General features: G+C 37.8%; 1 protein-coding gene across 1 annotated transcript in view; it reads right to left on the reverse strand.

Annotated features, from left to right (window-relative positions):
* The window catches only part of LOC122533363 (semaphorin-1A-like), a 372,885-nt gene that overhangs the window by 301,544 nt on the left and 47,483 nt on the right, over positions 1 to 23,858 (reverse strand). The window contains exon 2 of the mRNA XM_043662998.1: positions 21,061 to 21,242. Within this exon, the coding sequence (XP_043518933.1) occupies positions 21,061 to 21,157 (97 nt within the window). The 5' untranslated portion in view covers positions 21,158 to 21,242. The remainder of the gene's footprint in view (positions 1 to 21,060; positions 21,243 to 23,858) is intronic.

Below are 23,858 nucleotides of genomic sequence, written 5' to 3' on the forward strand. Positions count from 1 at the left end.
GGTACTTTCGAGCGATAGTGTACGTGTCGATATACAAGCAGAGAACGAATCTACATTTATACAGTCAGATAGAAAGATAGAGAGAGAGAGAGAGAGAGAGAGAGAGAGAGAGAGAGAGAGAGAGAGAGTTTCTATGTATCTCGATACTCGCAGTTATCTATCTTCGAAATACACGTCCGGCCATGTACATAGAAAAGTTGGTGAAAGGCCGCCGTTTCCTAGGGCGCTCTTTTCTCCACCGAATATTTATTTTCCCGGGCAGCTTTGCCGTTTCGCGCTTAATCGATACGTTGCCAAGAGGAATGTTCGAATTATACTTTCCTGTCTCCGTCTTTAGCCCTGTGTTTCTTTTTCATCTCTTTCTTTCTTTTCGACTGCCCGCAACCGTCGGAAACGCGAATGTTTGCCCGATATACATTTTTCGAAACGATCGCGTCCCGAATGATCCGAATTCGTTTATTCCCTCGGGTATATATGCTTCTTTGATGTAGCTCGGCGACACTCAAAGCGACTTCTCGGCGTCTTTCTTTCGTTCGTACGGGATAACACGCAAACGTAAGACTGGTTTTTACACGTACACACACATCGTCGTACAGACTTTTAAACTATTGCAATGATAAATAGAACTCAAACGATTTTCGTCTCTTCGATTTAAATCTTGAGGCATGCAGCTGATAAATATTGGAAAAAGGAATAAATAAATGTAATTAGATGAGGATTCTGTAGTTCAAGTATGTCCGTTCGTTGTTGAAATTTTTTTAGAACAATTTAGAAAGAACGGTGTTGCGCAGCTGGAACCTGGAATCTAATAATTTTCTATAATCTAGCATCAAACACATGTTCGTGGACGAAGGAAATCTTCTTTCTCAAGGAAATGGATGAATTGGAAGGTTCATCTATCTTAAAATTACTAAGAACTATCAGTGATGAAAGAAAAGTGCAGAAGAAACATAAAGTTCATCCAATTAATAGAGCGCAAGGCTCAAAAAAACAATAAATTTATCGTCGTCAAAAGCGGCACGAAACCGTTCCAAACGGCAGAATTTAATTAGCTGCTTCTTTCTGTTTTCCTTCTTCTTCTTTTTTCTTTTTCTTCTGGACAATGGACGTCGTCGAACGATCAGCCTTATAAATATGAAATTTCAAGATTATTTAACTTCCTATCGCGGTGTCTACCGCCCCTAAGTGCACCACTCTGACAGTAGAAACTTTATTTTCCTCCGTCAATATTTATTTTCGATATAGCCTCTTCTATTATTACCGTTCGATCGATTTCCTATCATTGCTGATTGCCGGCAAATTACATCCTCGGATGATACGCGCGTCCCGCGGAGCGTGTCGCTCTGTACGTGAAATACAAAAAANAAAAAAAAAAAAAAAAAAAAAGAAAGAGAAAGAAAAGAAAAGCAACATATAAACACGCAACCATTTACTACTGACCCACCATTTAAAAAAGCTACAAAAATTATTATCGAATCTATATTAAATTACTGTTCATTACGATCAACACCGTAAGGGCACACTGAACTTGAAGAAATTATGTAAATTATGTCGCAGAGAAGCAGCTTCTTTTTACTTTATTTATTATTTCACTTTCTAAATTAGGAAAAGAGAAAGAAGATAGAATAAGGCAATAGTAGGTTAGGTAATAGCGATGATAAATGTACGAAACATATGTGAATCAAGTCTGTTTCTTGGCCTTAAGGGCTGAAATTAATAAATATATAAATTAATATATATATTATTCCACCCTCCTGTTACACTACAGCTTTCATTATTCGATTTTATTGTTCTATAAACTTGCGAACGTGATATTACGCGAGGAATGACGGACCTATGTAAATTGTCAGACCCTTCGGGCGCTCGCATGCAACAGCTCCAAGCATATGTATATTTATTCCGCTATATTTAATAAACTGCGCTACCCTTTTTTGAATCTCTAATAATTATTTTAAGCACCGCAAATTCACCAACGCTGCAATCCATACAGCGATGCAGACAACGAACGCTGAACAAGGATGATATAGTACGTCGGTGAAAACGCGAGTGCCGCCTCGTTTTCTCCCTCGCTCGTCGTTTCCACGGCCGCTCTCGTAAATCGTTATTTATTCTTAATATAACGTTATCACGGCAGCGTCTTATTGATTTCCCGTCACCTGTCCTGCCACCGGAGAATTCTATCCCCGGACATTAATAAATCTATCCGTCGAAACGGCGTCGTGAAACGTGCGCGGGTCACGGATTGACGCGTCGCGTCGCGACGATCGGTCCGGACGGATCGCAGGACGTCGAAGAGGGGCGTCGTTTTCTCGCGGGACGATCAATCACTTCGAGAACCCGAGTGTTCGTTCTCCTCGCTCCTCTTTTTCCCCACCCCTTTTCTTTTCTTTTCTTTTCGTTTCTTTTCTTTTCTTTTCTTTTCTTCTCCTTCCGTTTCCTGGCCATCTTTCCCTTTATCCGTAGAAATCGTTTCTTCGTTCGTAACTCGGAGAACTTGATCGTTTCTGCTTCGATCACCGCGGTTCACGGCCGAATGTGAATCTTCAGCCAGCCGGACAAATTTTCTTTCGGTGACTACAGTTATTTTATATTGTAGATTTGGCAAAACTCGTTTTTTCCCTTTTCCTTTTTCTTCTCTATGGCGTGTCGGTATTGGTACTCAAAGGCTTGGAATACTCGTTATATTCTCAACACATTGGCAACTTTTGAACGTTTGTGCGCTAAAAGAGTTCGTTCGAGTGATCGACCAACAACGTGATAGTACTCTGTATTTGTTGTAGATGATCGAATTTTTAATTGCATTATTGCACGTGCAACGTGTACATTTTCTTTCTTTCTTTGATAAAGCTGCTTTTCATAAACTTTTACTTTAATATTCCGTATTTATTCATTGCAGATGATGCAATTTTAAAATTGCAGCTGCATATGCGCGTGCTCAATGATTTAGGTTACCTTTCATTTTCAACATTTCGCAGACAACAGAATCATCTTTTACATTTGTATATGTTTGGATAAAGCCACTTTTCTGCACAATTTTATTATATTTCAATTCATTAAATTTCATGCGTTTAGCGATATACTTTACAGATTTTTTCATCGTAGAAAGTGTCGTTCAGTTTTTTCCAGTTTTTGGAACGAATACAGCGCTTGTTCTAAGGAACGAAAAAATAAATTCAAATGCGGCAACGAAAACTATCAGGCGAAAAATTCTCGCGGTCTTTTTTCCAAAAATATTTGCTCTAATAAAAAAAAAATACACGATATAGAACTTTTAATTGCCAACTCACCGTTGCATCTGTACGTGCTGTGTTTTCACCTAAAAGTGGATTGCAGTCCGAGAGATATCTTCGATAGCCCGAGGCCGTACAAAACACGATCTATCGTTCGTTTCCACTTTTTCAATTCTCGCTTTTCCCAAATTTTGCAATCCGATACGTTTTTTTAACACGTATTTACGATTCCATTAATCTATCATTTTACCAATCTCGATTTGCATTATTACGAACCCTATTTCCAAATTCTCTAACTATTAAAGAGGATTTCTTTTCTTACTTTTACAATTGCGATGAACTGATATATTTATACTTAATAAGTTCGATTATTCTTGGCACATTCGTTCTGACATAACATTGGCTTTTCATTGAGAGATCAAGCATCGTCCAATTTAGTTTAATTTCGCTTAAAACGTAATTAATAAAATATTTTTACGGCTTATTAGTAACTCTGTCAGTCGTGTCAGGTGCGAAAAGGGCCTCAAAACAACTCCAATTTTGAAGATACAAGAAAATACAAGAATATGAAATATCTAATTAAACAGTTTCCTTGAGAAATATCCGCGTTCAAAAATTCGTTGCTGGCTAAATAGGAACAAAATAAATGAACATTGTTTGTAATATCATGCATGTATAATTCGCGGTCAGGATAACCGGCTTTACGTACGTATGTAAGTGTGTAGAGTCAATCAAACTTCGATCTCAAAGATTACAGCTGATCAACGAGCGCATTGAAATTTGAAAGAAGAAAATACACGCGAGATAACGGACCCGGCTATGCAACGTATTATGACACGTGCATCCTTTGTAAGTGTCGGTGCACTCTGTGAACGCTGGTTAAGGTGCAACTTTGTCGAACAAACGGTGATCGGCTTGATTAAGTTTATCGCATATAGATTGCATCGCCAAAGAAAATTATTACGTAATTACGAGGGCTATCATTTCCCCTATTTTGCATTTTTATCGATGATTATAATTAGATATCTTGTGTGGATATTTATTTACAAGCATTTTTTTTTTAGTAGGTAATTACCATTTTGTATATTGTGTTAAAAATGTGCGCGAATGTGCTAAATGTTGAATTTGGCGGGTTTTACAAGCGTGTAAAATCGTACAGAATTCACCGACGAAAAGTGTTGCTGAGTAATACTTATTACGTATTTAATAAACTAAGTAATGTTTGATTGTATGCTTAATTCATTTAAAGCTTAAAGCTTGTGAAGCACAATATCAATGTTTTATTTTAAGAAAATAAATTATACATTAAAATGAAACATGAATGTACATTGAATTTGACTGTATTTTTCTGGAAAAGATAAAATTAATTAACAACGCGAAAGTGAAAATTAATACAAATATTCGAAACACTACGTTAAGAAGAAAGATCCGTCATATGAAAAACTTAAATTTCAAAATATAAATATAAAAAATGGACCTGAGAATTTTGATTGTAATAAATATAACGTTATCTCACAATGTATCGTAATATGTCCTTCATATCTATTTTTATCACTGTTATAATATCACAGTAATAAAAAAAATTAGAACAAATATAAATATTCACGTGTTTTATTTAATCTAGATCGTTTCTTTTTAGTTTTCAAGTTGATACCAATTGGTAAATGGCAACGATTGCATGCTATAAATATGAAGAAACTTATAATTTATTGAAAAGCCAATTATGCTGCTCCGTTATAAATAAATTGCTAACTCTTAACTGACAGTATTAGGTTACAGATAACTATGTAACAGTTTGGATCGTATTTGAATCGGGTTACTTCGCTATTTTCTAATTTACCAAAAAAAAAAGAAGGAAGCACTAAAATATATCGAATTTAAAAAATTTAGAGAAAAAGATGTGAAATTTAAAGAGTATTTTCAGATCAAATTTAATTGAATTCAAACAGTTGTGCGGGTCATGATATCGATTGAGAGTTAATTAAAAAACTCGGGTCAGTACGGGCGATAACCGTCATTTTTCAAATATTTCATTCAAATAGTAACCAGGCCTGTTGGAATATAATTTTGTTTCACACGAGATGAGTCACGGCCATTAAAAGTGAAAAATAAAGAAGAATCGAGTAAAGGGAAGACACGAATGATCATCTTTCACTTTATAAATCACTGCATTATTCTCTCTAACGTTAGACGCTCTTTTAAACCTGTGAAATTGATCTTCGTGCATTCCTTCACGTGACAACAAACATACAACGTATAAATCCTACATCGTGCAGTTCGATAGACTCGGGTAGACTCAAGTTTCTTGAAATTGTCACGCGTTTTTCCCAGCAAACCGCGGAATTTACGAAGCTCTCTCGAGCGAGAAGCGGATGGGAGAAAAAAAAAAAAAATCTCTCGTCGACATAATATCGATAATTATTATGGCAACCATACGAGAGCATGCGCGCAAAGTAGACACTGCAACGGTAGGCGAAAGCACTAAAACCGTTAGCAAGATTGCACTTTGGAAGCTTTAATAAAAGCTCTAAAAGCTTTTAATAAAAGCCGGTACACACTTTCATTTCACGTAAGACTGCAGTTCGGGCAGAAAATGCCATTACTTAGGCACGATTAAATGCAACTACCCACTTCGACGATTCCGGCTACTAAATCAACTCCTGTAACTACAGAGATAACGTAATCCACCGTAACGAATCTTTGTAGTTTCTGCCGCCGCCCCGCTTTTGTTAACGGTCAGAGTTCAGACCAGTTCGGATCAAAAGGCGAATGGAAATCACGGATGCGGTCCCTTTCGATAATTACCATACCGTTACCACTTTGTCCCGATAACATTGCCAGTCAATCGGATATAATTAGCCCCGCCGAGGCACCAGGTCTCCAATCTCTCGCCAAGGTCTCGCGATCGTTTCGAAATTAACGAACTACGCCCGGATTTTTGTTCAATTCGATTCCCTCTGCGACGGGCATACCCTCGCGAGAGTCGGCAAATCCTACGTACGCTTCCACATATTTGCATCGTGTTCAAATATTCGGCGTTTTAAATTTCAAATTTCGAATATTTAAGGAAACCGCGCGCCGAAAGCCGGAGCAAAGTCTCGGATAACGTTTGACGATGTTTCTTGGAAGACACGGATAAATCGGAATATTTTGCACAGTTATTCCGTGGATATCCAATTTTATTTTATTTAATCGGAATTATGATAGTCAGAATATTCCTTTCTGTTTTAAATATTCGAAATTCGGCCCCTTACAGTCTACGACGTTTAATTCGAAAGTAAACCACATGTTCATTCGTATCGAAATGAGATACAAGATTTTACTAAAAAATTATACAAGTTATAATACTTATTGCTGATATTCAGTATTTATCATAAATAATGAGCCTTTTAATTTGAATTAATAATAGTTTCAATTTTGTAATAAAATAAATGATATTCTCATCTACAATGAGATAATTTTATAATATATTTAAGTTGATAAGTGTATTTTATACGTGTTGACACTTGACAAGTTCGTTGTTGTATTTAATTCTTCCAATTTTGAAACATGTACAGTATTTATTCTAAGACTTTTGAGTGGCACTCTACAAATTATATATTCACAAATTTACGAGTGACGATCCCTTTAATAGTTCAATCTTATTTTAGGAAATAAAACGAGCTTACAACATGTCCACTTACATGTTACCATGTAAAAGTTTAATACTTAACGAGCGTATATCTTCCGATATGTTATTTAATACGCGTATCTTAACGTTGTTGATCTGTGAAACTTCATGCATCTACAAATTACTTGCACCGATACTCTAATTCTACGAACGAAACACGAGTTCATTTGATCAACGTCTCCGCTATTTGCCCAAATTTGTAATACATTTTACGAAGAAAGAAGATAGGCTTGATATCGATCATCGTCATCCCAACAAACATCGCTCGACTGGCAATTACCCGCTAGTAAGCTACTTCCGAGCGATGCTCCACGATGAAACGGAAGAACACGTACACAACCGAGAGTTACGACAGCGCTGCGAGGTGTGTGAAAGTGGATTTGCAAGGAGCACGAGGAGTCCCCGTGTAACTTCGCCAGGACAAACTCCTGCCAAATCGTTTCTGCCTCGACGAAGATCTCAGACCGCGATACGAAAGATTAACTGGTAAATAGAAGTACGAACCTGATTGGCATCGATCAGTGCTATTACTGGGACAGCCCACGGAGAACGTTTCGCCTTCGATCGGAATGATATTATGTATAATTCGTTCTCCTATGAATTCCGCTAGCGATTTAAATATCTCACGATCGACATTCGATGGATGCGCCATTACGTACATTACGTCAAAAGGGCTTGACGTTAATTAATTAACGTCCGATTACAATTTTAATCGTAATCACCGCGCCGTCCATTTCCAGTCCAATATTCAAAGAATTTCATTATCTCGCTCGGTGGTTCTATTCCGGTGTCTATTTTTCCGTGCAACGAGCATGAAAATCGCAGCAACTGCCAAAATGAAATCCGTTTAACTCGATGGTTTACTTAAATATAACGTTTCGTGCAAACACTCACGTCACTTGTATAACTATAATTCATTAGGCGTTTCGAAGAATTAAGGGAAGAGGCAGAGAAGCTTTATTCGTTTTTTTTTCCTGCATAAACAGGAAATTCTTTTATTAATGAAGCAGACTGAAACGTAGTAATATTAACTTTGTTAATTACTAATTAATTGTAGCATTGATTTCCCGAATGTCTTCTGTGATTTCTTTGGACTGTTTCCAAGTCTGTTTCAATAAATTAAAATGATATTAAATTGTATATATTTAGTAAAGCTATAAAATTATTTTAATAACTCGTAACAAAATTGTTGTTAACAATTTTCAACAAAATTGTTTTCTGAGGCTTTTTATTCCTTCCCTTTGCTCTTCGTTTGTAAATCACTGGAAGGAAAGTGTCAGTTAAAATTCTTATACGTGTGCATACTTTAATATTATGAGAGTGTTCCCCATTCGAAAGGCCATAAAAATAATTAATTTCTCTTTTTCTCACTCTTAAATACTCTATTTTTTTTTTTTTTTTTTATTAGGAGAATATCATTTATTCAGCCAACAATATTTCAAATTCACGTATTAACTCTTGGCCTGTTCTCGATCTAAAAATCTAAAAATAATTGGGAACACCTTCTTGAATTCTCGTTTAAAAGTTTACCCTTTATCCTTTCTCCCACTCGTTTGCAATACTCCAAAGTAATCGCGTACAGTCGCAAAATAAAATGTAATAAAAAAGATCGCGACGAAACGTGACGCAGATGACTCCAACAAGCCCGCATCTAGTCTCCAAAGAACGAAAAGAATAAAAGCGACTAACCGCGTTTCGTCTTCGTCCTTTCTCGTCTTTTTGTCTCATTTTCCTCAACACACGTGGGAGACACGTCACCACCGCAAATAAATTAACCAGACACACAGGCGCACACGTCGGCTGTAATAATTGTTAAAATCTCGCGCGTGTCGACGCCATTGTATCTGAGTTTCAACTATAAATAAACAGCAGCAGTCCAGGTACGCAACGCGGTCGTTATGCTCGCTACACACAAGAACAGTTAATAGAAGCGGACTACCTGTTCCGTACGTGGCGTTCTGTATGCATGCAGCCGAATTGCATCGGAATAAGCACCTGTGCAGCCGGTATAAACCGTCACCGCCACTGACTTACATTTTAAAATACGGCTTCTTGCGCCATTTAAACGAGAATGCCGCGCCACTTTGTATTCGCGCGGCGTTGCCAGGAAATCCGCGTAGAGAAAAGACTCGGCCAGGGAAAGATTTTGCAAAAACGATAATGCATTTATAGCGTAGCGAGTTCCAGTGGAAAGGCACGGCTACGTCTGGAGATGGGGATCGAGTTCAATGTGTTTACGCCAGCGTTCGTAAATCAGCGGACATTTAATGAAATTTACGATATTGTTTAAGATCTACCCGAGTTGCGCTGGAAACGATCCTGCCATTACAAAGTAAAATTTCGACCCGAAGTTCAATTTTTAAGGTGACGACAACGATATTTGAACTCGAAATAATCAAAATGTTTAATTTGTAATTCAATTTTTATAATTGGGAAGGATGTACAGTGCGAGTTATAGATGTCGAAAGTTTTACGAAAAAGTGAGCAACATTGAATTTGTATTTTCTTTTTTAACAATTAATTATTTTCTTTTTTAACAATTATTTTTAACAATTCTGCCGATATTTCTCCCTAAATTTTTTCTAATTTTGAACACGTATTTTTGTTCATCTCGAATTGAATTCAGACTTGATAAGAATCTCAACTTGCCAGTTTGTAATATTTATTTAAATTACGCACATATTAATCACGTGTTAAGATACTACTTCGAGTAAAATTGAACAATACTTTAGTATTCGTTTAAAGTCCCGAAGCAATATCCTGATTTAAAAACGGGAGTGCACTTATGAATTCGAGTCAAGTTCGAGTTACCTAAGTCTCGTTTCGTAAATTTTAAATACTACTCGAAAATAAGAATTATTTTAATGAGCATACATATTCATTTTATACAAGCTGCAAATCGTAAAAGAAATGAATTTCGAAAACGTACTCGCAAGTAGTTTCAACATTCGTAAAATTTGGAACCGTCGCAACTGGTATTCAAATCAGAATTCTACAGAGTAATTAGAGAACTCAAAGAATTGTCAATTATTATTAATTGTCAAGTTATTCTTCGTTATTACGTATCTTTACTGTGTTCATTACACATGAAACAAACGTGTCGAAAGATATACGTTTAAAGATGGATACTTCTTTACTCTATTAAATTTTTCAATTTTTCCGATCATTTTCAAATGCTCAAACGCGGTTGATTCCATGTGTTTTTCGAATCTACTTAGCAGTGTTGCTTTCATTCCGAAAAGTACTGGCGAAACATTCGAAGACATCTTCGTTTAGACTCGAGTGCAATTGGAAATACCATCGGAAATACTTATGAACTTCGGATCTAACGGCCAAAGGTTCGAATCTACTTGAGGTACTCGATCCCATCTCTAGACTGATCACTCGACTATGGTAGTTTCACCTTACTACTCTCGATACTGGCGCAAACCTGGTAACGAGAATAAATGTTCTCGTTGTAGTTGGGCCATGCGTCATACTTGTTCAAACGGTACACATACATAGAACAGCGGGGATAAAGCGTCCGAACGGCGCCTGGGTCTGGCACGTTTACACAGATCGTTAATAAATATGGGGGACGATATTTTGCGAAACAATAAAAAACCTTTCTATACGCGAGAGTTCCGTCGGAACTGTCCGTTAGTTATAAATGTTCTAATACGTTTGTTCAATCAACTCGAATTGAGCATTTCGATGTACACGCAAGTATAATGTATGTACACTGCCGCACAAAAGTATTTTTATAGAATTAATGATTATATATGTATATTATTATTGTTGAACGATATATACACATATGATATATTTTAATATACTAAACTGAACAATTTAAGTGTTAATAATGCAATATATTAGACTGAATAATTCAATTCTCTTCGGACTTTTCAAATAAACGAAAAATTACTGTTAATGGTCATTCTGTCACTATGAGAGATATAACTATTTTTTATTATTTATAAACTAGAACAAATTTATTGAAATCCTTTGCTTTTGAATAATATTACACGCCGAGAAATGATGTTTGTTAACAATTCGCTATTAAGTTTATTATTATCGATTTTAATTTAATAATTTCTGACTCTTATCAATAAGATATATTCTAATATTGGAGTGTACAAAAAATTTATTCAAATTCTTTACTTTTGAGCGACAGTGCACACCGAGAAATAATGTTTGTTAATAATTTACTGGTGCAAAGAAATTGATAATTTTCATATAGATCGAAGATAAAATAAAATGGGGATCAAAAATGAATTCATGTATATTTGATACATCGTGTTGAATAGTACAAAATTATTTTAAATCCGTACATGTGAATTCCCTAGCAGTGTAGGTAAAATCGACATCGTGGAAAGATATCGTCCGATTATTATGCTTGATTGTGTTTATGTGGAACTATTGCCGAAGTCACATTTGAAGACAGTTCCGTTAGTTTCGCGATAGTTTGACCGCAAACGTGCATTAATATCGCGATTGAATTTACATTGATGAACGTAGCAATGATTAACGGCCGTCACAAATTTCCAACATCGAACAAATACAATGCCTCGTGAATGCAAACTACCTGCTGCTCCGGACTCGCTGTTGCAAACCTTCGCAAAATTCAAAAGCTTAAACAAGCTTTAGAGACGAATCGCGTAAATTAATTTCTTACAAAAAAAAAAAAAAAAGAAAAAAAAACAAAAAGACACTTGTTACGAAAACTCAAAAGTGCCCAATTAAGACGATAATTTAGTTATACGTGTACGCTCGCGTTCAAAAGTTCCAAGCGTGCTAGAATTACGAAAGAAACGTCAGAATGAAATTTCCTAAATAAGTATAAATATTTCATTTGACGATAACTGAGATTCGCGAGCGTCGAATTAATTATATTTTTGGAAATGAAACTAATGAAAATGATTATGTTGCTCGTGTTTCTCAGAGAATTGGACGAAAAAAAATCGAAAGAATGTAAAGATACCACGGAGAACCATAAATAATGAGATAAAAAGTGTTCTTCTCAATCAATCTGTAAGAACTTGCCCTGAGTCTCTCGTGTTCTGTTGAAACTTCTTTGTTTCTTATATCTCTGTATTTTTTCTGAATTATCTAATCTAAACAGTGAAATAACAAATGTCTAGATAATCTGCCTCAGTCCCTATCACGTTCGCGCCAATATACTTCATGCTTAAACAGCAAACAAACAAAGAAACAAATTACAAATTACGACATCCTACATCTGACTCGCCGGAACATCTCCAGAAACTTCCGGGCCACGTAGAAAATATTCCAGCTCGCTGATCGAGCCGGTTTTGAGAAAATCACATCGCGAATGCAACGTGTGGCCGATGCAACTTTGCACCGGGATCAAAGCTAATCAAGATGCTTCCTGATCGTGATCATCGGAAATGGATATACCGAAAGTGAGAGAGAGAGAGAGAGAGAAAGAGAGAGGTAGACAGTGACGAGTGTACGAACATGTATCCTGCTCGCATATTCGAGCGGCCATTGACGACTGCTCGCGTTCTCGTGGCTTAACAAAGTTCTTCCGAGACCTAACGAGCTTACTCTTGGCAAAAGCCAGTCAAGTGTACGGCTTCCGTCGTTGCGATGCAATGGCTAACCTACATATCGTCATATTATTGCACCCGATTCGCGCCACAGTCAGCGCTAGTGTGTGTACACCAAGCGTGACGACGTACTCTATCTACAGAGTTGCCTGGTTCCTTCCGTTCTCCAAATCTCTTGCACAACTTCGCCACGTTCCACCGACTGGCAACTAGCACCACCAGAGAATGCCTCGATAAATCGTTTTCACCATATTGGACAGTGCATTTCTGTGCAGGTTCCGCGCCTTCATTCTTCCCCGGATACCTTTTGCCCATTTTTACGCGAACTGGTTCGCCTTGCGATCTAGCTGCTAGCGACTTGGTGGATTGGGGCTTGGTTTAGCGAAAAATCAAGACACACGGCCGGTTTATGGGATCTCTGTATACTACGTTACACACAGCAGTATATATAATTTTAATGAAACTGTTATACATAATAATATTTAGAAATGTGGCAGTTGTTGTTAGTACAAGGAAGGAGAATATAGCTTCTCCTTAGTAATAAATAATAAATTATTTAGATAATAATATATTATTATTTAAAGAAGAAGATGTTCGTAAGAAGATTTCCTACATTAAAATTAAGCTACGTTAAATTTTACGTTAGATACGCCAAAAAACATTTTATACCAAATTTTCTTTTTTTTTTTTTTTTTTTATAGAATCATCTCCACTCTGTATATATTCGCGTGCCAAAATCAAACGTTAAGAAAGCAACATTCAACGTGTTATCTATCTGATAACACATTCCTTTTACATGCCTGCGAATAGCCAGGAAATCAGTAATAGAAGCAATAAATAAAGAGATGACAGAAGCAACAAAGTCACGTGTCGCAAGAAGTCACTTTTACTTGTAGCCACGGCACTTTGGAAAAAAAAACTACCAAAGAAGAGATCGGCTCAGATCGGCTGAAACTTGGTATACACGTGAAAAGAAAAGATCAAATCTGGTGTTGGCGACGATGAGAGCTCGTGCCACTTGACTTTCATCGAGTTATCCTCGGTCTCCAGGAGCTCTCGTAGACAAAGAACCGCTAAAATTCCATCTGTCCCAACTGGCTATGATTACATTATCCGTACGCGTATTTCCATAACTGGGGCAAAGGAAAAAAGAAAAAAACGCGATCGTGTGCCACAGGTTTGTAAATTAGGAAAAAAGAAAAGATTTCCTCTACTTGATCTTCATCCAGCCTCTGAAAATTCCGCAGATAAAGAACTACTAAAATTCCATCTGACCAGGACGATTAGTCAGTAACCGTACGCGTATTTCCGCAATTAGGACGAAACGTCCGAAATCACGGAGCACACGATCGTGCGCCACAGGTTTGTAAATTAGAAAATCCACGTCATTCGACTTTCGTCGAGTGGTTCTCCGCGGAGAATCACTGAAACTTCCATCCACTAAAGAATCACTGAAACTTCCATCCATCTCAGGTCCCATTATCCGTATACGTATTTCCATAATATATACACAACTGGGGCAAAACATCCGAAAGCACGAAGCGCGCGACGTGTATGCCGTGGGTTTGTACGCGGTGCAGCGCGGACCCCGTCCAATTTCATCCGAGCCGAGGCCAGAGTCGGCCAACTACGTATGTATCCCGGTCGTTCCCGACGTAATTGAATACTCAATAGGATTTACCAAAGCGGACCAACGCGGTGGCCGCGTCGATCGACACGACACACGCCAATATTTGATCCGTGTCAAAAGCTTCGACTCGAAGCTTTCGAGGCAGATTCACCCACGGATTTCAAAGGGTCGTTAAACTCGCCGAACAGTCCCTCCCCGTCCCTCTCCTTCGCTTCCTCCCCCGTCTGCCCCCAGTATTGTTCCATCCCCTTATGTTTCTGCCTCTTTCGACTTCATTGTCTTCGACTTTCCGCTGAATTTTTCCCTTTTTTTTCTATCTTTCTCTCTCTCTCTCTCTCTCTCTCTCTCTCTCTCTCTCTTTTTCTCTTTTCTTTTTTCGCTCGCTCATTCTATTAACCGTTCACTGCGTGCTGCTTTTATATTCGACTACCTGATATGCCCGTATTAATACGCGCGTGTTCCCTCGTGTCTCCGTGTTCTATCTCTCTCTCTCTCTCTCTCTTTCTCTGTCTCTCGTTCGCGGTAAAAATTTCTCGGCGAATTTAGTTCGAAAAACGAGCCTGGTTACTTTTGTCGTGCGTTAAAAGAAAAGGAATAGGCATTTTATTTCCAGTGAAATGGTTTCAGTTGTCGTTTAAAAATGTGCGAACGCTTGAAACAAGGCTGTGGGGCAAAGGAATAATTTTTGAATAAATTTCGTATATATCAGAGAATATATTTTTAGTTTATATATATATATATATATATATATATATATATATTATATTTATATTTATATTTATTATTTAGTTTAGAATATATATCAGAGAATATATTTAGTTCGTTAAATATGTCACCGATGATAATAAAAAAATATCTTCGTCTTTATCTCGGGTGAAAATTTATTGTACAAACTTCAATAACAGATCGTGGAATGTTTCTGTTTTTAAAATACCATTTATTTACAGCAAATCAACCGTCCCCGATGTTAAACTCGCGAATTTTTTAATTTTTCTTCCTCTACAAAATCTGAATAATTCGCACTGTTCAATTTATAAATATTGTTCAATTTGTAAATAAAATTTGTATCGAACGCTATCCTTTTAAATACACATTAGACACCCGTTTCTCTCAATTTTGTGAAACTACCACATTCTTTCCACTTTATTCTTTAAACGTCATTGTCTGTTCACCCGTAAAGGAATCTATCAATAACATCGTTTAATAATGATAACAGACTCTACAAGAATGTTGAGTCTTGGCATATTTTTAAACAACGACAAACACACGATGTGCCTTCGACAGTCGTTGAAGCTTGTTTAACTCGTTCTTACGAACCGATTCGCTTTCCCCCTGTCCCATTCAAATGAACCCGTCTAAAGTAATTAGAGTTTTATCCAGAGCGCCATTCGATCCTCTAAGAGCGTGAAACTACAGTAATTAAACAAATTGGATTATTCGTCCGAAACATCTGGCTTAAGCACACCGACGAAAAGTATTCGCCTCGCTACCAGTTTCGCCGAATTACCTTCCAGCAACGCGATCTTCCGGTTCTTCCAGCTAATCTGCGTAAACAGCCGCGAAATCAATTTTTCACCATTTTGCTTGGTAAAAATGTTCATCCGCGTCTAATTTCTTTCGAATCTTCTCCCGTTTGTCTGTTCTTTCCCACCTGACGGCATTCGCCTGACGTACATACGCGCGCGTGTGCATCCTCGTTCGCCAGGCGGATGAAGCGTTATCGGCGTGTTGCGCTTAATATCGCCACATGCACCTGTACAACGAGACAGCGTCGCGGCGCGGCCAAATCCACAGGTGCGGTCGAAAGGGTGCTCACGTCGCGCGGAAATGCCTTTGAATCGACGAGACACGACCCAACATCGACGACAGAGACGAAGACGCAGTACACTCCAGCGCAAAACCAAATACCGAATAATAATAATAATATCGAGAGTGTCTCTAACACTTGTCAAGCGAGCAAAATTTTTCAATTAGCAATTGTTATGATACCCTTTGTTAACTTTATCTGAACCATCGAAGCGAAAAATCATTTTGATCGTAGATGTTACTATTAAACTCTGAGTTTACACGACACGCATTAAATCACTCGCTTCTTAAATTTTAAAATATTATAAATAATCATTTTTAATATAATATAATTTTTCTTAAGTATTGTAATAAAAATTATTTAATAAAGAATATTCTCGTGACGAAAGAGAAATCGTAACTTGAGATCGGTGATTTTCGTCTGAGGACTAGAGAAAGATCAGAAAAATAAAAGCCTTAATGTCAAGCTACATATATATTATAACACTAAAATGAAGATAATTGTTGATACGTTCCGAGAAGAGGCTAAATTATTTTGAGGTCCAGGACTTCACATTCGGAAAATATAAAATAAAATCGTATTATCGTATACTTCACTTGTTATTTATAATCTTGTGTAATATCACTGTTGTTCCTTCAATGGAAACAATCTCGAAAAATCGAAAAATACATTTCGATGATTACGAATGTAATGTTTTTTCTTATTTTATCAATTACTCGAAACAGATATAGCAGTCTTGTTCCAAGACTTTTGAACGAGGATGTATACATATTCAATACAGAATTCCTCTCACCCTGTCTCGTCCCATTTCCCACCTTTATGTCTAACCCTTCTTCGTCAACCATCTTCAAGGTAAAGCATAACCGAAGCGTTCTCGATTCACAGGGCGACAACCTTTGACTGGCTCCTCTACTTGTATCGTTTCATTGAAAATCGTCACTGAGCGCGTATTTTCCATAATATCTAGTTAGTGGTTGGTGTTCGTTATTATTTGATCGTGCGATAAGTTTGTTCGCGCCATCAATTATTATATGGATGATTATTCTTTACAAATGAATTAAATAACTTTGAAGTTTGTTATTATCAAAAACATGCATATAATATGTGTTTCTACGTTCTTTGAACGCTATTATTACCTGTAAGAAGCAGCTTTCTTGTATTGAAATGATTAACATTTCAATGTTAATAGTACAGTGAATATTTCAATAAACTCATATTTTCCGTAATAATAAATGATTCTGAATATCTTAAATATTTTCAGTTTCATATTTAAAAGATTTTTAGTGTCCCTTTTCTTTCTATTTACAATTGTCCACACCATTATTCTATCTATGTTCAATGCGGATGGATTATGCACCCACTGAAACTTTCTATAATACATACTTTTACACATCTTCGAAAACGTAACACCAACAGGCAAACGAATTTATCGCACAGCCCGATAGTTTATCACGCGCGAAGAAAATATTGTGCAATTACAATCAGTGACATGTGTTTCAAATATTCTCGTTGTATTACAAGTTTAAAATTATTTGCTCTTAGCTCGCTGCAATCGAAAAATCTTAATAATATTCTGAATATAATACAAGCGAAAAGAAACAACTTTTTCATGCGGAAAATACACGATTCCTTTCCTCTCGGCCTGTCTCCGCCCTTGTTCTCCAACCCTTCGTCGTTCACTTTCAAGGTGAAGCATAACCGAAACTTTCAATTCGTGGGACAGCCAACTTCTCGCTTCCCTCCTCAGATCGTTTCACTGAGAATCGTAACTGGACGCGCGTTTCTTCTGCGTTAACGTCAGATCCCGTGCACCGTTTCTCTCTATCTCGCGCGAAGGAAATGAAATTTTCACCGTGTGAAAAGATCCCCGGGTGAAAAGACCGTCGGCGTCGCAAGGTGCCGAGGCCCCGGAGAGTGAACTAACTTTTTCTTATCGGCGAATTGCCGCGGAACGGCGCGTTATTGTTCCCGGTAAGCTACCGTGCAAATAGCATCCGTGCTCGAGAGCATTGACAGAGAGAGGAAAAGAGAGAGAGAGAGAGAGAGAGAGACTATGACACGAACGCGGGATGAAGATAACGTGGAAAATTAGCTTCCGAACGAAACGAAACGCCAACGAACGATCGCGAGCCGTGATTTCATTACTATCAATTCCAGCCGGTTATCGTAATACCGTTTCTGGTCCCTTCTACGGTTCACGCGCGCGCACGAGAGAGAGAGAGAGAGAGAGAGAGAGAAAGAGAGATTAGATTCCGCCGAGTCTGGATGATAGGCGGAACAAAAGAGACCACGGGGATGAATCGGGCTCGAAACTTTTCCGTCGGACCCGCCGCCGTGAAACGTGCCTTATTGTTCCCGATAATCTGTCCGCGCGTCATAGTAATCAAGCGAAACGAATTCCACGGGAGACCACTTTTCAAGATAACGAGGCATTATACGAATTTCCCCGCGCGTTCTCGCCCAAAATGAGGCTTCCTCATCTGCTGTATTTCTACATTTTTCAAGTTTCATTGGCAATTGTATGGTAATCATAGCGAAACGATTTTGGAAACGTATGTACGAAACGTAGCACAAAATGTTTGGTACAAATATACATATATATACATATATATATATAAATGTATTGGTTTACTATTTTTCTGTTTTTGAAATTCAATCAAAATTCACTTGACTATTACCTACGTGACTTATTGTTAGTCTTTGATGCTCCGTTAATCCTTTTTTATACTTTTATATCGTCGCTTTAATTCCGTTAGCACATTGTTACCACGAGACGTGCTTTATTGTTCCCGATAATCTATCCGCGCGTCGTGGCGAGCGAACGAAACGAATCCCACGAGCAAAACCACTCCGAACGAAGATTCCTGCGTTTTCGTTTCGTATCTAAACGAAACCGGCGACTTTTTGCATTTGCAATTGCATTTGCTCTGATGAAAACACGACCGAAAAAGAGAGCGGCGCGTGGCAAATCATTTCAGTCGTCGCAGTTAATGACGTAAAAGGAATGCGCGAAGCGTAGTCGCGTAAAATGTGGATGCCACTTGGCCATGGACCTTTTGATCGATTAATTTGATTAATCCTGATTTAATGCCGGCACCCGTATATCCGCGAACGTCGGCCACGACCAATTTGATAATTCGATACATGTGTAAAATAGATCGGTGAGTGGTGCGGCTTCGTTTCATTCGATTTTCGCACGCAAAGGCGATGAACCCGAAAATTCAGGGATACATTATGCGTTAAAATGACGATCGAAATGCTTCTGTGGAAATGGCTTTCGATCCTTTTTTCATTTTTAACAGCATTTAATTTGGGCGTTCGTGTCGGTTGAACTGACTTTTGTACAGTGGTTCGCGAAATCTTTTATTGCACAGTCGTCGATATCTTTCACGAATAAATTCCCACACTTTTTAAAGTTTCATTAAAAGTTCAATTATATATCGAAATGTAGCGGCTGCAAAATGTTTCTAGTGCAAATATATTCGAGTGAAACGACTCTCTGTTCAGTTGCAATTTCCACAACGTGAAAGTTCGTACGTAGTCCATTAATAACTCTCGGCATACGTGATCACTATTTTTGCCGCTACTATTGTATATTTACAACGTGTATGAATTTTGCTAATTGTAGCTACACGTTTGCAGTGAATACTTTGAAACTTTTATACGTACTTTCGGATTATTATTACTATTTAAATTCTTGCCAGTCGCGCGTCATTACGGTGCTAATTAAATCTCAAAATGTTCCATGTAATATTCATATCACACACGCACGAGAGCCACTGTATAAAACAGCAGGATTTTTGTTAAATTGTCAAAAGCCAAATGGGTGCAATTAGACTTTATAATCTAAATCGACGTTGCCGTATGTATTTTTGCAATGCTAAAAATACGAAACGATCACTCAAATATTTACGGCTCGGATAAATTCTCTAACATATAAATTAAGAAACATTTATTTCGTTTATTCGACACCTTAACTACCACAACGTTACCAATAACTGACGTTTCTCTTGCTATAAATATTTTAGGATGATCCCAATCTTTATTTAGCGAGTGACAATTAATTAATTTTATTTAAAAATTGACTTTTTAATATTTAAAGATTCTTTAAAATCAACTATACAAAGACTTTTTTAATTTATCAATTTCCTTTAACATTTTTTTTTTTTTTTTTTTTTTTTTTTTTTTTTTTTTTTTTTTTTTTTTTTAGGATGCCCGTTATTTATCAAATGAATGAATGAATGATTTACTTTTAAGCTTATTTGTTATGTTACAATTATTTTGCACGTGATACATTTTATATCATCAATACGTATACATTTTTTCTCCTTTTACGTTGTTATTGTAAAATGAATTAATCGCGGACAGAAAATTTATAGATACAATATAAATAACTAGATAATATCATAAAATACACTTTCACTGCAATTTTATTGTAACATAATATTTTCTAGAAATTAAATATTCCATTCCACAGGTGTAAATCGTATCAATTTCACGTGATAACGTGTTGACGACGAATAATTTCCCGAGTAACTGATGTCACCCAAGATATTATAATATATATGAGAATTTTTAGAGAATCATTAACATTACTGGCGCTTGCCATCTTCAAATTAAAAGACGTACGAGCAGAACTTTCGCTCTAAATTAATGCTAAAGCATAACTGAGGCCCTCATTTGACACGGTGAACTTAAGTGAATTTTCAAGCATTCGAAAAATTGCAACGCACAGCAAATTAAAAATAAAATGCAACTTCATTGTAAAAAGATAAAGTGGAAAAATAATAATTACGACGACAGAACTTGAAAGGAAACGTTACGATCTCTTCCAGTACGAAACTAAGAACAGTCAGGTACAGTTATTTATTTACAATGTAAATTGAAATGTAATCTTAAAGTTAAAACAAGCATTCCTAATGACCGAAGAAGGAAGCTTTTTATCCACATCTTCCATTGTATGTAAAAATAAGTTGACAGTTTAACGAAAATTTATTAACACAGACTATTAGATGATCACTAAAATGGAGCTGCCTCCTTCAATTACTATCTCTCTTTAATAAATTTCATTGCTTCGATTACTATTGATTTCGTCACTCGTCAACCGAGGGGCTCAATTTCGATGTCACTCGAATTCTACGCTATCTACAATTCACGCAAGCAAAGTTACTCACGATGTTTGACGTAGAGCCTAGGAACAGGATCTTGCGGCCAAGCCACGTTCTGCGCAGCTAAACTGATCAGCGCCAAAATTCGCAGGGATGTGCTCATTTTGGTAGCGAGTGGCCCTGCAGGGTGTATCCTACGAATCAGCGGTAACTTTCAATCCTCGTCATCGCCGCTCCGATCGTCATTCCTGAAAATAGAAAGAAAACGAAAATAGAATCGAATCATTCTCACTTGAACAAAGAAACGAGCATAATGGCCGTGAAGAGGGTAATACTATCACCGGAGGGGGGGAATATAATAAATATTTAATCATGCAACTTCAAAGCAGCAACGCTCTACTGCTATTCTACCTAGCTCCGTTGAAATCTAGGTCCCTCGACGCTTTATTGCTACGGGAGGAACTTGAAAGAAGAAGTTACCTAAATGTGCTACTTATTGCTAGTTGCGCGCATCCACGGTAAGTACGTAGAACAACGTTAACGGGAATGCATCAGAAATATTAGCCAGCGATGAATTTGAAGAACCCGGTCAAAAGGCAGCAACTGCGCGAGTAATCCTTTTTTGGAACAATTTTATTCGTCGAATTTCTACGTATACTGATTTGTTATACACACATTTTGTTACAATTATTACCATCGTATTTACATACTGAGCAACACTAAACAAAATCAAAAATTCGAAAACTAATTAATTTAATTTCAAATTATTCTGGCTCTTGATACAACTGACACTTTGAGTTGTAACATATTTGAATTAGTGGCACTCGTGGTAGAAATTATACCTACGATTTCAATTTTTCAAACTGAAGATGCTTTCGAATGCGACACGTTAATTAATGTTCGCCGAAAGAAAAAAAATCGTAAGGCAAGCGGTTAGAGAAGAGAGAAAGGAACGACCGTTCGTCGAATCAGAAAACGATCACGGAGTAACAACGAATAACTCCATCCCGAAGAATCGGTCGAAGAACACGTCGCCCTGTGATATTTCAACGACCGAGGAGCACGCACACCTAGTTTGCTTGCCGTCGTCGTCGTCGTCGTCGTCGTCGTCGTCGTCGTCTCGCCGTGCGAGAAAGTTTCGCGCGTGGTCGCGTTGAAACTGCAGACATTTCTTAAAATCTCGCCAGTTCTTAACAAGGGGGATGGCGTTAGCCATCAAGGTGGTTGAAACACGAGTATCTTTGTTCTCGTTCTCGCGGGGAGGGTTTATACACGCGCGACTTCTCGCACAGCGGAGGCAGCGCAAATGGCGGCAGGCGAGACAACGGCGCAAGCAAGGAGGAAGGAAGAGAAAGGCAGGGAAAGGAAGGAAGGAAGGAAGAAAGGGAACGGGCGAGGAGGATGAAGGCAGCAGGCCCGAGATAAAAGGCTAACGAAGGAACGGTGAAGGACCGCGAGCGCGGCAAACGACGATGAACAAGACGACGACGACGACGACGACGACGATGATGGTATGCATTATGCAGAGAGGTCGCCAAGCTCGAGCTTCTATTTGTCCTGCAGCTTTTGCAGCAGCCGACGACGCTTCGAATACATTCGCGATTAGGTGGCAAATCGGATGAACATCTATGCACACGAATTCCATGTCCAATAAAGATTTTCTGTTGAAACAGCTTATTGTTAGTTCCGTTTTCCTTCAACAGCTTCTTCCGACCAGCGTGTCTGCCAGCTCTGTCGTGTCTTTGAATTCGGCGCTATTTTTTTTGAGATTGTCAACGGTGACGCTGAAGTCTGTGACACTTTGGAGGGATTCGAGTCATAACATCGAGCATAAATCGAGGTTTCATTTTTTTAACCAACAAGTTGTACACTGTGGATTCCTTGCTTTAATATTTATCACGTGTTGATTCTTTATAAGTTACAGGTATTTGTATGTTAAAAATGTACGTTATCGTTGCGGCTGATAATATTCTCTGATCTAAACAGAGATCCATGCGTAGTCTAATGAAAATATTTTTATTATCATTCGCAAAGTAACATGAAAATTCACATAGAGATGTTTTTTTTTTATAACAAAATGTTCTTATCACACAATTCCTACCAAAGGCTATTATAAGCAATGAAATTCAAGTACAACAATTTCTGATAAACTTATAATCAAAAATAGTAGGAAAAAATCATCACAAAAGAATTTTCCGTATTACAATTTTCTTTTAACACATAAATATAACAAAAAAGGAAAAAAATAGAACCTCGTTTGAAACATTTCCGTCGCGTATGAATATCTTTTTTTTCGTGTTTCCATGAATTGCATTGAGCGCAATTTTGTGTGTTAAAATTCCCCGCGAAATGCATCGAAATCGACATTTTCAAGCCTCGAAACCTACCGAGACATTAAACATACAAAATTATTATAAAAGTGCACGATCCGGAAAGTGTTTCAAACGTTTCGAATCCCGCGAAATTCGCTGCGATCATCGGTCGCCGAATCGATAACCCGTTTTTTATAACTCCCCTCCGGTACACAAAATGCCATTAGTATAATCAGATTTCTCCATGCGAGCGCAATGTAAAGTCTCAAATTGAATTTAACCGCGTGTCGAACCCCGAAACAAGAACGATCGAGGGCCCCCGCCAGCGCGAGATAAACGGTCATATTCCTCGTTTTCGACAGCGTGGCAACCAGCCCCGGGATCGACACGCGATAAATCGCACGCATTCTAATCCCGTGCCAGATTTGAAACGCGAAAGAAACAAGCTCGCGAGCGAGACTCGACGATAGCCCCTCGCAGCACGCTCGTAAATTTCGCGGAAATGGAGAACCACGCTACGTACACCGTTCGTTTCCCAGAGGATCGGTCGAG

Source organism: Frieseomelitta varia, unplaced genomic scaffold (genome assembly GCF_011392965.1).
Source record: "Frieseomelitta varia isolate USP_RPSP 00005682 unplaced genomic scaffold, Fvar_1.2 scaffold_522, whole genome shotgun sequence".
Lineage (NCBI taxonomy): Eukaryota > Metazoa > Arthropoda > Insecta > Hymenoptera > Apidae > Frieseomelitta > Frieseomelitta varia.